At 45.9% G+C, this 15552-nt stretch overlaps 1 protein-coding gene across 1 annotated transcript in view; it reads left to right on the top strand.

Annotated features, from left to right (window-relative positions):
* LOC122789063 (ligand-dependent corepressor-like) overlaps positions 1-15552 on the top strand; it is a 308940-nt gene that overhangs the window by 274234 nt on the left and 19154 nt on the right. The window contains exons 4-5 of the mRNA XM_044056246.1: positions 195-208; positions 11528-11563. Coding sequence (XP_043912181.1) covers positions 195-208; positions 11528-11563 — 50 coding nt within the window. The remainder of the gene's footprint in view (positions 1-194; positions 209-11527; positions 11564-15552) is intronic.

Here is a 15552-nt window from a genome sequence, read left to right as displayed (position 1 = left end):
GCCCAGATGGCTTGCCTCACACCAGACAAAGAAAGGCAACTGACAACATACTTCAAACAAATGGCAACAAAAAACAAGTTATCTGCCAGACAAATTCTGCAGGCTTTGGGGTTCATGGCATCCTGCATTCTACTAATTCCATATGCAAGACTGCATATGAGGAAACTTCAATGGTACCTACAAAGTTTATGGAGTCAACATTGTCACAGTCTGGAAACAATGATTCCTCTCATTCCCTGCCTACAACAGGAGTTTCTTTGGTGGGCAGAGACATGTCACCAAAACAAGGGACTGTCATTCACTCTACCCCCCCGCCACCCAAACCCTAACTACAGATACATCAGACTATGCTTGGGGGGCCCACCTAGCAGGGAGATGCATTCAGGGCAAATGCAGCCCAAACCAAATGCATCTGCATATCAACCAGAAAGAGATGCTAGCTGTTAAGAATGCTCTGACAGCCTTCAAGGACTTGCTTCATCCAGGACAATTATTGATAAAGTCTGACAACACCACAGTTATGTGGTACAGTTATGTGAACCTATGAACCTATAAGCAGGGGGTACACATTCCTACCCCCTTTGCAAACTAGCCATGACTTTGTGGAACACAGCCTTGACTTAGCAAATGCATCTTCAAGCTCAATTCCTGCCAGGAAAGCAAAATACTCTGGCAGACGACCTAAGCAGAAATCTTATGGACCCACATGAATGGAAACTGGATCCACAAACCTTCAGCATGTTAATACAGAAATGGTGGAGCCCAGACATAGATCTATTTTCTCTTCCCAAAATTATCAGTAGGACAAATTCTGCACAAGTACTCATCACAAAAAGCATGGAAAAGTGGATGCCCTATCCTTCAGCTGGAAAAAACTGTCAGTCTTTGCCTTTCCCCCTCTGCCTCTACTCTCCATGGTCTTGCTAAAAGTCAGACAGGAGAAAAGTACAGTTTTGTACCTACCATAAATGTAGATGTTCGAAGATCCACATTGCTGCAGTCCTTACACTTGGGTAGTCCGCTGTCCTCGGTCGGCCCGAATATCAAAGTATTAGGCTGACGTCGGTCAAGGCGCATAAGACTGACATCAGGACGTCAGGGTACATATGCGCATGACCGACGTCATATCCTCAGTCTTTTCTTGCCCCAGATGTCAGAAGACCCTAAACAGAAAGGTCAAAACCAAAAGACAGCAAAAAACAACCAACCACCCTAGTACTAACCATATGTACAATATATACAAAATTCACAATATGTACAACCCAAACCACACAACCGCCTCTAACTACAGAGGGGAAGGAGGGAGGGTATTGACTGCAGCAATGTGGATCTTCGAACATCTACATTTATGGTAGGTACAAAACTGTACTATGTTCTTCATCTCACATTGCTGCAGTCCTTACACTTGGGTAGAATCCCAAAGCAGAGATAAGGGAGGATGGCAAAACTATAAAGCAGTAGGAGCTGCCAAAATGCCCTGTAAAATTGCAGTGGCAAAACCAGCCCTCGATTTAGAGTAAAGTGGAAGGTGATAATGCTTAGAGAAAGTATGCACTGAACTCCAAGTAGCTGCCTCCAAAATATCTTTAGTTGCCACCCCCCTTAAGAAAGCTGTAGAAGTGGCAGTAGCCCTAGTGGAATGAGGCCTAATCCCAGCTGGAATCTCCTTACCATGATGGGAATAACAGAAAGCAATACAAAACCCAATCCACTTAGAAATAGTTTGTTTTGACACAGGCTTGCCCTGAGAACCCAAAGCAAAAGAAACAAATAACTGCTGAGACTGTCTGAACCCTTTAGTTCTGCTCAAATAATATCGCAACTGCCTGTGTATATCCAAAGTGTGCAAAATCTTTTCCCCTTTATTTTGGGGGTTTGCATAAAAAGTAGGCAAATGAATAGTTTGGTTTAAAGCCACACTAGAAACCACTTTAGGCATAAAGGAAGGATTAGTACGCAAAGATACCCTATCCTTATGGAAAATTAAGAAAGGCTCAACTGCCATAAGGGCCTGTAATTCAGAAACCCTTCTCGCAGAGGTAATGGCCAACAAAAAAGCAGTCTTCCATGATAAATATTGCTACTCAGCAGTAGCCGCAGGCTCAAAAGGTTGTAGAGTGAGCTTCTCCAACACAAAATTGAGATCCCAAGCAGGAGTAGGAGCTCTCCGTGGGGGTCTTATATTCTTTGCCCCTCTAAGGAATTGCTTAAACAAAGGATGAGAAAACAATGGTGGGACACAGTCATAGTGAGCAGAAATTGCTGCAGCATGAACCTTAATAGAAGAGAAGGACAAACCTTTGTCCAGTAACTCAGTAAGATATTGAAGAGCCACACTTAAATTAGGCTTAGAAACATCAAATTCCTTTGCTGTACTCCAAAATAAAAATCTCTTCCATTTATCTGCGTACACTTTCCTTGTACTAGGCCTTCTGGCCTCCAAAATAACATTCAAAACTTGCTGTGGAAGCTGAGACCCTCCAGGGTTTAAAACAGAATATGCCAGGCCGTCAGATGAAGAGAGTGAAGTTTGACATTGAGTAAATGACTGTTCTCCTGAGACAGCAGGTGTGGAATCGAAGGCAAAGGCCATGGAGGCTCCCGTACCAGACTTCTCAGTAATGGGTACCAGTGCTGTCGAGGCCAATCTGGAGCTATTAAAATCATCTTTGGCTTGTCCTGTCTGACCTTCAGGAGTACCTTTGGGAGGAGAGGCAGAGGTGGAAAGGCATACACATGAAGATTGTTCCAATTGAAGGAAAGAGCATCCACTTTCCAAGCTGTGGGATGAAACCTTTTTGTGCAAAACTTTGGCAGCTGGTAATTTAGTGGAGAAGCGAACAGATCTATGTCTGGAGTTCCCCATAACACTGTCAACTTCTGAAATACATGAGGATCCAATTTCCACTCGTGGGGATCCATAATTTGCCTGCTCAACACATCTGCTAAGGAGTTCTGTGCTCCCGGCAGAAACCTTGCCTGAAGATTTAGCTGTAAACTGAGAGCAGTCTCCCACAAAATCATTGCTTGTCTGCATAGAGGATAAGAATTTGTTCCCCCTTGCTTGTTGATGTACCACATGACAGTTGTGTTGTCTGTTAGAACCAACACCTGCCCTGGAAGAAGTAAATCCTTGAAAGCTATTAAAGCAAATTGGACTGCTAACATCTCCTTCAAGTTGATATGTAGATGTTGAAGTCTGGCAGGCCACGTGTCTTGTACCCACTTTCCATTTAGATGAGCTCCCCAAGCTTTGTCGGAGGCATCTGTCGTTAGAATCTGACTCGCCTCTGGCCGGGTCACAGAGAGTCCCTTGTTTAGGTGACATTCCTGAGCCCACCACAAAAATTCCTTTTGAATGCAAGGTATTATTTGAATGATAGTGTCCATACATTTTTGAGATACCATTGTAGCTTCCTCATATGCAGTTTGGCATTGGGAAGCACCAGAATACAAGATGCCATGAACCCCAAGGCTTGAAGGACTGTCCTTGCAGTCAGCCTGGACTGATGAGACAATTGATGGAAGTAAAGAGAAAGATTCTGTTTGTCCGGGGTCAAAAAGGCCATCTGGGATGCTGTATTCAGTCTCACACCCAGAAAGCACATGTCCTGAGAGGGTACTAGACTGGACTTTATTTCGTTCACAGAATACCCCAGGCATCTTAGCACTGCTATCACATATTGCAAATGATGAAGAAGTTCGTCCTTTCCTTGGGCCAGAATCAGGCAATCGTCCAAATAAGGATAGATCTGTATTCCTCTTAGCCTGAAGAAAGCTATCACTGGAGCCAGAACCTTCGTGAACACTCTGGGCAGTAGATAAGCCAAAGGGCAATGCAGAGAACTGATAATGAGAAGTCCCAGCCCGAAAACGCAGGTACTTCCTGCAACTTAGCCTGATAGGAACATGAAGGTAAGCCTCCTTGAGATCCAGAGTCACCATCCAGTGATCTTTGCCCAGCAGAGGTAAAAGCTGTTGTAACGTCAACATTTTGAACTTGGGAATGTCCAGATAAGTGTTGAGGATAGATAAATCCAAAATTGGTCTCCACGTGTTCCCCTTCTTTGGTACTAGGAACAGGCGAGAATAAAATCCTAGGCCCACTTCTGGCAGAGGGACCGGTTGTATGGCCCCTATTTGGAGCAGTAGAGAAATTTGTTTGTGAGCCTCTAGTCTTTGCTGAGGAGGAACGTCCGGCATGCCTTTGAAAGGAGGCAAGGTATGGAAATAAAACCTGTAACCTTGGTGTATGATATCCAATACCCATCTGTCTTGGGTAATCAAACTCCAATTTTCCCTGAAGAGTGCCAACCTTCCTCCCAAAGGTGCTGCCAGGCAAGAAGGATCTGGCAGCTGAAAAGGTAGGTCATTGGGCCTGTTTACGAAAGGACTGGCCCCTGCCCTCACCTGAAGATTGTGCAGGAGAACTCCCTGTTCTAGGTCTGAAGGAGCTCTGAGCTCTGCCCCTTCCACGTCTAGATCTACCCCTAGACTGTGAATCATAAGAAGGGTACGTCCACCCCTTAGCAGGCCAATTCCTACTAAACTGCGGTGGCTGTACTTGCAAAAATCTTTAACAGTCTGCATAGACTTAGCCTTGTCTTCCATTTTCTTCAAGACTGACTCCACAGGTGAACCAAACAACACATCAGACTGTAAAGGAGCATCCAAAATCCTTGTCTTAACATGTTCAGATAAATTCTGATCCCTCAGCCAGGCGTGCCTGCGAAGAACTGACCCAGTGGCAGCCACCCTAGACGAGGCCTGTACAGCATCAAAACCACATTGTAAAGAATGCTTACCCACCTGTTCAGAGACATGTACCAAATCTTGTAATTCCTTACACTCAATGCCTTCCGCCAGAGCATCTACCTTAGACTTCAGTTGTGAAAGAAGATAGTTTTGATATTTCAACATGTGAAACTGGCAATTCAAAGCCCTCATAGCTAAGGTGGAAGAAGTATAGACTTTCTTTCCCCATCTATCCAAAGCTCTGGCCTCTTTATCTGGAGGAACCAGATTTTTTACAACAGAGGCCTTGACACCCTTAGGTCCCTGACTAACCGTTTCTGGGTCCGCCCTAGGACTCTTATAAAGGTATTTATGAGCCTCAGGCACCCTATAATACCTATCCGGTTTAACAGGAGCAGGAGGCAGAGAATCAGGATTAAGTGAAGCCTCTGCAAACACATCTTCCACAACATCCAGAACAGGAGGTATAGCCAAAGGCCTATGCTGGGGTAAAAGCAAAAATTCCCTAAGCCTTTTCCTGGAATCAGAGAAGTCCTGACCTTCCCACTTAAAATGTTCCCTCATGGAATGAAGAGTCTCTGAAAAAGAAAAATCCTCTGGAGGAGAAGCAGAAGGAGTCGAATCATCTGCATCAGAATCAGAATAAGGAGAGTACTCCTGCAAGTCTTCAGCCGAAGACTCTGAAACATCTGAAGCCTGCTCAAAACACCCCAACTCTGGTTCCACCCTAGGCCTCTTATCTGGAGGGGGCAAAGAACCTCTAATCAAAGTAATTAAATCTTCTGCCATTTTAAGCATGTGCTTCTTGGGCACAGATCCTGAAGAATTAGGAGTGACACCAACAGAAGCTAAACCTGGCCTGCCTCTGGGAGAAGCCTTAGAAACAGAAGGAGAGGGCCTAACCACCCTAGGAAGGGAGGGGAGTACAGTAACCTGAGAAGCCCCTTCAGCCTGACCTGCCTCCTGAGAGGCCACATCCTGCAAAATCAAAGTCTCTCCCTGGGACTCCAGAGAAGCCTCCGGTAGAACCACCGGTTCCACCGACGCCTCTAAAGAACCGGCGTCCAGTACGGACGACTCTTCCTGCCTGGGTTTAGCTGCTTTGTCTTTGCGCTTCTTCGAAGAAGCGGACGTCGGGGCATCCGACGGCATCTTATAATTGCACCGCTTCAAGACCAACCTGGCACAATCTAACCTTTCGCAATAGTGCGCTTATTGAACCTAGCACAAAAGCGACACCCAACAACGTCGTGCTCGGGCCCCAGACAAGGAATACACAAAGTATGATAATCTCTATGCGGTATCTGTTTCCCACAAGAAATACAGTTATTCACTTTTCTGACATCCGGTAAACCACTGAGGCAAGAAAAACTAAAATATTCCAACGGGTACTTAGCCAACTTTGACTCTGTCTGAAACTCCGACTTCGAAAAATTTCAGAACGCCGAACGGCACTTGCAACGCTGCTTCTGCATCGGACCATGCGGCAAAAAAGACTGAGGATATGACGTCGGTCATGCGCATATGTACCCTGACGTCCTGATGTCAGTCTTATGCGCCTTGACCGACGTCAGCCTAATACTTTGATATTCGGGCCGACCGAGGACAGCGGACTACCCAAGTGTAAGGACTGCAGCAATGTGAGATGAAGAACATCCAAAAATTATCCTATTTGCTCCGGACTGGCCTCGCCAGCACTGGTACCCACTTCTAAGGAATATGTCTCCCCTTCCTCCATGGTACTTGCTTCAAATACCTCATCTACTGTCTCTGCAGAACTATCAAATTCTGCACACTCATCACCAAGCTCTGAATCTTGCAGCATGGCTAATCAACTAATTATTCAAACACCTCTCAGTAAATCTGTGATGGATGTCATTTTGGAAGCCAGAAGGCCTAGTACTAGAAAATCTTAAATGCTGGTAAATGGAAAAGATTCTGTGCTTGGAACCAAGCGCAAGGAATTGACCCAGTAAAGCCCAATATTCCTCAGTTTTTAAAATATTTGACTGAGATGCTTGACAAGGGCCTATCTTTTTCTTCAATAAAAATCCATGCCTCTGCCATCTCAGATCATTACAACACAGAGCCCTCCCCTCTTTTCTCATCATCTGCTTAAACAGTATCTTAGAGGGGCCAAAAATGTAAGGCCTCCCAGAAGATCACCATCTCCTGTATAGGACCTCAGTTTTGTGCTGGAAAAGCTCACCCTGCCTCCTTTTGAACAAGCAGCTACTGCGGATATAAAATTTATATCTTGGAAAACAGCTTTTCTCTTGGCAGTCACTTCAGCAAGATGGGTTTCAGAACTACAGGCCCTCATGGCAGTGGAGCCTTTTATTATGTTTTACCCAGACAGGATGTCCCTCAGGACCAATGCTTCTTTTATGCCAAAGGTGGGTTCCAGTGTGGCTCTTAACCAGACCATCCATCTACCAACATTTTACCCAAATCCGCTGAACAAGGGGGAGTGAATTCTGCATTCATTGGATGTACACAGACAGCTAAGATTCTACTTAAACAGGACCAAATCTCTAAGGAAATCTGAGCAACTACTGGTAGCATTTGCTGCAGGGTCAGAGGGGAAGGCTGTATCAAAGCAGACTTATTTCTAAGTGGATAAGCCACTGCATTAGTTTATGCTATATTTGCACCATGGTAAACCTGTGCCCAAGGGGATCAGATCACATTCCACCAGGGCTGCCTCTACTTCTCAGAGGGGTTCCAACCAAAGACATTCTAGAAGCTGCTACTTGGAGCTCTGTTCATACCTTCACAAAGTATTATCATTTACCTCTCTTCTCCAAATCCAGGGCAGGCTTTGCCACTGCAGTCCTACAGGGCCTTATAGCCGCTCCTAATGCTGTTTAGTTCCATCCTCCCATCCATAGCTTTGGGATTCTACCTAAATGTAATGACTGCAACAGTGAAGCATGAAGAACATAGTACAGTTGTGTACACTTACCATAAATGTAAATGTTCGAATGTATTCACTGTTGCAGTCCTGGTTACCCACCCGCTTATCCCTCTTACTATACCTTTCCTTTTCTTCACTATACTCAAAAGTTTGTTTCTAAAAGTGCATCTATATATTTACTGTTTATTTATATATATATATATATATATATATATATATATATATATATATATATATATATATATATTTGCTCCCCATTTGGGGGGCACCTGACATCTGGGGCAAGAAAAACTGAATAAAATGGCGTCATCTGCATGTTTTATACCCCTGACAATCTGACATCATGGAAGAGGAGACAGCAACCGATGCAGGACCCAAAACTTTATTCAGGCTGACTGAGGGCAACCTGCCAGCAGATTACCCAAATGTAATGACTGCAACAGTGAATGCACTTTTACATCTACATTTATGTTAAGTGTACACAACTATACATGTTAAGTTGTCAGTCTCGCCTTCATTCTTGCTGGATGGGTTCGGAACCGATCCTCGGCTCCGACTCGGCACTTGCTAAGCTCTTGAGCTAATTTTACCAGCTCGAGGCAACCCTATATCCCATGATGCAAGGCAGAGACTACCCAGATCTCGTTTGCCGCTTCGCTAACGAGGTGGCTTCTTTTACCAGCTCCAGGTAAGTGAATAGATTTGAGACTTTTCGTCTACCTCCCTTTAAATTTATATATATATATATATATATATATATTTGTTTTTTGTTAACCTTAACTACTTACTTTAACCCTATTCCCGTTAGTGTTCCCTTTTTTTTTCGAGTTATTTATTCCCTTTCCTTAGCTTAGGCCTTAGGCCTTCCCCTCCCTAAATTTTTTCCTGTCAGGGATTGTTTGTGTATGACTGTGTGTTATCCCTGTTTATTTTAAATTGTTGGATTGGGTGTTTTTGTGTGTGTGTTACTGTATTGTGTTTCCTCGACACAGTTATGTCGAAGGACACGAAAGTCTCAGGCTTCAAGAAGTGTGACTCGTGCTGTCAGAAGATGTCTCTGACAGACTGTCACACTTCTTGTGTTTATTGCCTGGGACCTTTGCACCTGCAGGACTCTCTTGCTATCTGTCATGCCTTCAGCCCAAGAGTCCTGCAGGAGCGAAGAAATAACCTGATATTAAGGGGCTTAACGCCCGAGGGCTCCCCGACTAAGTCGGCGCCGGGGAAGCCCTCGAAACCTGTTAAGCCTTCGGCTGAGAGTTCCAAGCCGTTGGCTTCTGGTTCACCCTCACCAGGGTCGAGATCGGCTCCGGCCGGAGCCGATCCTTCCACCTTACCAGTCTCAGTATCGGCTCCATCCGGCGCCGATACTGCCCAATCCAGACATTCAGTGTCGGCTCCGGCTGGAGCCGACGTATCTTCGGCTCCGTTGGCTCCATTGATCTCAAAAAAGAGATCTCGATCCCCTTCAGTAGAGTCCATACGTTCGGCTCCGAGATCACCCTTGCTCTCGGAGCGGAGCCATCGGAGCCGTTCTTCTCGGTCTTCCAGGCTGTCTGATCACGACCTCGAGAGAATGGCGAGTAGACTATTAAAGTCTCAGGCATTGGCCCAAATACTCCATAGCCCATCTCAACAGACGGTAGCTATTTCACATCCACCAAACATTCCTCCTTCGACTCTCTTACAGAGCTCGGAGCCGGAGCTCCTCTGAACCGTCACCGTTGTAGCTTCGGAGCCGATACCACCCCTTTCGGCTCTGTCGTCCTCTGCTCCGATTTCCAACTTGAGGCCTTCATTGGAGGGATCCGGGCGTCTGGTCTCTCTCGTCGGCTCCGAGGGGGCGAGTGGCATCAGACCCTTGTCCGACCCCGATGTTCTTCATCTCACATTGCTGCAGTCCTTACATATGGGTAGTCCACTGTCCTCGGTCGGCCCGAATAGCAAAGTATTAGGCTGACGTCGGTCAAGGCACTTAAGACTGACATCAGGACGTCAGGGTACAAATGCGCATGACCGACATCATATCCTCAGTCTTTTTTGCCGCATGGTCCGATGCAGAAGCAGCGTTGCAAGTGCCGTTCGGCGTTCTGAAATTTTTCGAGTTCGGAGTTTCAGACCGAATCAAAGTTGGCTAAGTACCCCGTTGGGGAATATTTTGGTTTTTTCTTGCCTCAGTGTTTTACCGGATGTCAGAAAAAGTGAATAACTGTATTTCTTGTGGGAAACAGATACCGCATAGGGACTATCATTCTTTGTGTATTCCTTGTTTGGGGCCTGAGCACGACGTTGTTGGGTGTCGCTTTTGTGCTAGGTTCAATAAGCGCACTATTAAGCGAAGGTTAGATTGTGCTAGGCTGGTCTTGAAGCGGTGCAATTATAATATGCCGCCGGATGCTCCGCCCGCTTCTTCGAAGAAGCGCAAAGACAAAGCAGTTAAACCCAGGCAAGATGAGTCGTCCGTTCCGGACGCCGGTTCTTTAGAGGCGTCAGTGGAACCGGTGGTTCCGACGGAGGCTTCTCTGGAGTCCCAGGGGGAGACTTTGATATTGCAGGATGTGGCCTCTTAGGAGGCAGGTCAGGCTGAAGGGGCTTCTCAGGTTACTGTTCTCCCCTCCCTTCCTAGGGTGGTTAGGCCCTCTCCTTCTGTTTCCAAGCCTTCTCCCAGAGGCAGGCCAGGTTTAGCTTCTGTTGGTGTCACTCCTAGTTCAGCAGGGTCCGTGCCCAAGAAGCACATGCTTAAAATGGCAGAAGATTTGATTACTCTGATTAGAGGTTCTTTGCCCCCTCCTGATAAGAGGCCTAGGGTGGAGCCAGAGTTGGGGAGTTTTGAGCAGGCTTCGGAGGTTTCAGAGTCTTCGGCTGAAGACTTGCAGGAGTACTCTCCTTATTCTGATTCTGATGCAGATGATTCGACTCCTTCTGCTTCTCCTCCAGAGGATTTTTCTTTTTCAGAGACTCTTCATTCCATGAGGGAACATTTTAAGTGGGAAGGTCAGGACTTCTCTGATTCCAGGAAAAGGCTTAGGAATTTTTGCTTTTACCCCAGCATAGGCCCTTGGCTATACCCCCTGTTCTGGATGTTGTGGAAGATGTGTTTGCAGAGGCTTCACTTAATCCTGATTCTCTGCCTCCTGCTCCTGTTAAACCGGATAGGTATTACAGGGTGCCTGAGGCTCATAAATATCTTTATAAGAGTCCTAGGGCGGACCCAGAAACTGTTAGTCAGGGACCTAAGGGTGTCAAGGCCTCTGTTGTGAAAAATCCGGTTCCTCCAGATAAAGAGGCCAGAGCTTTGGATAGGTGGGGTAAGAAAGTCTATACATCTTCTACCTTAGCTATGAGGGCTTTGAATTGCCAGTTTCATATGTTGAAATATCAAAACTATCTGCTTTCTCAATTGAAGTCTAAGGTGGATGCTCTGGCGGAAGGCATTGAATGTAAAGAATTACAAGATTTGGTGCATGTCTCTGAACAGGTGGGTAAGCATTCTTTACAATGTGGTTTTGATGCTGTACAGGCCTCGTCTAGGGTGGCTGCCACTGGTTCAGTTCTTCGCAGGCACGCCTGGCTGAGGGATCAGAATTTATCTGACCATGTTAAGACAAGGATTTTGGATGCTCCTTTACAGTCTGATGTGTTTGGTTCACCTGTGGAGTCAGTCTTGAAGAAAATGGAAGACAAGGCTAAGTCTATGCAGGCTGTTAAAGATTTTTTGCAACTTCAGCCTCCAAAGTTTAGTAGGAATTGGCCTGCTAAGGGTTGGACGTATCCCTCTTATGATTCCCAGTCTAGGGGTAGATCTAGACGTGGTAGGGGCAGAGCTCAGAGTTCTTTCAGACCTAGAACAGGGAGTTCACCTGCACAATCTTCGGGTGAGGGCAGGGGCCAGTCCTTTCGTAAACAGGCCCAATGACCTACCTTTTCAGCTGCCAGATCCTTCTTGCCTGGCAGCACCTTTGGGAGGAAGGTTGGCACTCTTCAAGGAAAATTGGAATTTGATTACCCAGGACAAATGGGTATTGGATATCATTCACCAAGGTTACAAGTTTTATTTCCATACCTTGCCTCCTTTCAAAGGCATGCCGGACGTTCCTCCTCAGCAAAGACTAGAGGCTCACAAACAAATTTCTCTGCTACTTCAAATAAGGGCCATACAACCGGTCCCTCTGCCAGAAGTGGGCCTAGGATTTTATTTCGCCTGTTCCTAGTACCAAAGAAAGGGAACACGTGGAGACCAATTTTGGATTTATCTACCCTCAACACATATCTGGACATTCCCAAGTTCAAAATGCTGATGTTACAACAGCTTTTACCTCTGCTGGGCAAAGATCACTGGATGGTGACTCTGGATCTCAAGGAGGCTTACCTTCATGTTCCTATCAGGCTCAGTTGCAGGAAGTACCTGCGTTTTCGGGCTGGGACTTCTCATTATCAGTTCTCTGCATTGCCCTTTGGCTTATCTACTGCGCCCAGAGTGTTCACGAAGGTTCTGGCTTCAGTGATAGCTTTCTTCAGGCTAAGGGGAATACAAATCTATCCTTATTTGGACGATTGCCTGATTCTGGCCCAAGGAAAGGACGAACTTCTTCAGCATTTACAGTATGTGATAGTGTTAAGATGCCTGGGGTATTCTGTGAACGAAATAAAGTCCGGTCTAGTACCCTCTCAGGACATGTGCTTTCTGGGTGTGAGACTGAATACAGCATCCCAGATGGCCTTTTTGACCCCGGACAAACAAAAGAATCTTTCTCTTTACTTCCATCACTTGTCTCAGTCCAGGCTGACTGCAAGGACAGTCCTTCAAGCCTTGGGGTTCATGGCATCTTGTATTCTGGTACTTCCCAATGCCAAACTGCATATGAGGAAGCTACAATGGTATCTCAAAAATGTATGGACACAGCACTGCCAAGATATGGACACTGTCATTCAGATAATACCTTGCATTCAAAAGGAATTTTTGTGGTGGGCTCAGGAATGTCACCTAAACAAGGGACTCTCTGTGACCCGGCCAGAGGCGAGTCAGATTCTAACGACAGATGCCTCAGACAAAGCTTGGGGAGCTCATCTAAATGGAAAATGGGTACAAGACACGTGGCCTGCCAGACTTCAACATTTACATATCAACTTGAAGGAGAATGTTAGCAGTCCAATTTGCATTAATAGCTTTCAAGATTTACTTCTTCCAGGGCAGGTGTTGGTTCTAACAGACAACACAACTGTCATGTGGTACATCAACAAGCAAGGGGGAACGCATTCTTATCCTCTGTGCAGACAAGCAATGATTTTGTGGGAGACTGCTCTCAGTTTACAGCTAAATCTTCAGGCAAGGTTTCTGCCAGGAGCACAGAACTCCTTAGCAGATGTGTTGAGCAGACAAATTATGGATCCCCACGAATGGAAATTGGATCCTCAGGTATTTCAGAAATTGACAGTGTTATGGGGAACTCCAGACATAGATCTGTTCGCTTCTCCACTAAACTACCAGCTGCCAAAGTTTTGCACAAAAAGGTTTCATCCCACAGCCTGGAAAGTGGATGCTCTCTCATTCAATTGGAGCGATCTTCACGTGTATGCCTTTCCACCTCTGCCTCTCCTTCCAAAGGTACTCCTGAAGGTCAGACAGGACAAGCCAAACATGATTTTAATAGCTCCAGATTGGCCTCGACAGCACTGGTACCCATTACTGAGAAGTCTGGTACGGGAGCCTCCATGGCCTTTGCCTTCGATTCCTCACCTGCTGTCTCAGGAGAACAGTCATTTACTCAATGTCAAACTTCACTCTCTACATCTGACAGCCTGGCATATTCTGTTTTAAACCCTGGAGGGTCTCAGCTTCCACAACAAGTTTTGAATGTTATTTTGGAGGCCAGAAGGCCTAGTACAAGGAAAGTGTACGCAGATAAATGGAGGAGATTTTTATTTTGGAGTACAGCAAAGGACTTTGATGTTTCTAAGCCTAATTTAAGTGTGGCTCTTTAATACCTTACTGAGTTACTGGACAAAGGTTTGTCCTTCTCCTCTATTAAGGTTCATGCTGCAGCAATTTCTGCTCACTATGACTGTGACCCACCTTTGTTTAAGCAATTCCTTAGAGGGGCAAAGAATATAAGACCCCCACGTAGAGCTCCTACTCCTGCTTGGGATCTCAATTTTGTGTTGGAGAAACTCACTCTACAACCTTTTGAGCCTGCAGCTACTGCCGAGTTGAAATATTTATCATGGAAGACTGCTTTTTTGTTGGCCATTACCTCTGCGAGAAGGGTTTCTGAATTACAGGCCCTTATGGCGATTGAGCCTTTCTTAATTTTCCATAAGGATAGGGTATCTTTGCGTACTAATCCTTCCTTTATGCCTAAAGTGGTTTCTAGTGTGGCTTTAAACCTAACTATTCATTTGCCTACTTTTTATGCAAATCCCCAAAATAAAGGGGAAAAGATTTTACACACTTTGGATATACACAGGCAGTTGCGATATTATTTGAGCAGAACTAAAGGGTTCAGGCAGTCTCAGCAGTTATTTGTTTCATTTGCTTTGAGTTCTCAGGGCAAACCTGTTTCAAAACAAACTATTTCTAAATGGATTGGTTTTTGTATTGCTTTCTGTTATTCCCATCATGGTAAGGAGATTCCAGCGGGGATTAGGCCTCATTCCACTAGGGCTACTGCCACTTCTACAGCTTTTTTAAGGGGGGTGGCTACTAAGGATATTTTGGAGGCAGCTACTTGGAGTTCAGTGCATACTTTCTCTAAGCATTACCACCTTCCACTTTACTCTAAATCTAGGGCTGGTTTTGCCACTGCAATTTTACAGGGCATTTTGGCAGCTCCTAATGCTTTATTGTTTTGCCATCCTCCCTTACCTCTGCTTTGGGATTCTACCCATATGTAAGGACTGCAGCAATGTGAGATGAAGAACATAGTACAGTTTTGTACCTACCATAAATGTAGATGTTCGAAGATCCACATTGCTGCAGTCCAATTTACCCTCCCTCTTTCCCCTCTGTAGTTAGAGGCGGTTGTGTGGTTTGGGTTGTGTATATATTGTAAATATTGTACATATGATTAGTGCAGGGGTGGTTGGTTGTTTTTTGCTGTCTTTTGGTTTTGGCCTTTCTTTTTAGGGCCTTCTGACATCTGGGGCAAGAAAAGACTGAGGATATGATGTCTGTCATGCGCATTTGTACCCTGACGTCCTGATGTCAGTCTTAAGTGCCTTGACCGACGTCAGCCTAATACTTTGCTATTCGGGCCGACCGAGGACAGTGGACTACCCATATGTAAGGACTGCAGCAATGTGAGATGAAGAACATCGGGGTCGGACAAGGGTCTGATGCCACTCGCCCCCTCGGAGCCGACGAGAGAGACCAGACGCCCGGATCCCTCCAATGAAGGCCTCAAGTTGGAAATCGGAGCAGAGGACGACAGAGCCGAAAGGGGTGGTATCGGCTCCGAAGCTACAACGTGACGGTTCAGAGGAGCTCGCCGAGCTCTGTAAGAGAGTCGAAGGAGGAATGTTTGGTGGATGTGAAATAGCTACCGTCTGTTGAGATGGGCTATGGAGTATTTGGGCCAATGCCTGAGACTTTAATAGTCTACTCGCCATTCTCTCGAGGTCGTGATCAGACAGCCTGGAAGACCGAGAAGAACGGCTCCGATGGCTCCGCTCCGAGAGCAAGGGTGATCTCGGAGCCGAACGTATGGACTCTACTGAAGGGGATCGAGATCTCTTTTTTGAGATCAATGGAGCCAACGGAGCCGAAGATACGTCGGCTCCAGCCGGAGCCGACACTGAATGTCTGGATTGGGCAGTATCGGCGCCGGATGGAGCCGATACTGAGACTGGTAAGGTGGAAGGATCGGCTCCGGCCGGAGCCGATC

Source organism: Protopterus annectens, chromosome 14.part0, assembly GCF_019279795.1.
Source record: "Protopterus annectens isolate FY-2018-M chromosome 14.part0, PAN1.0, whole genome shotgun sequence".
In the NCBI taxonomy this organism is placed as follows: domain Eukaryota; kingdom Metazoa; phylum Chordata; order Ceratodontiformes; family Protopteridae; genus Protopterus; species Protopterus annectens.
This window is presented reverse-complemented; position numbering and strand designations above follow the sequence as displayed.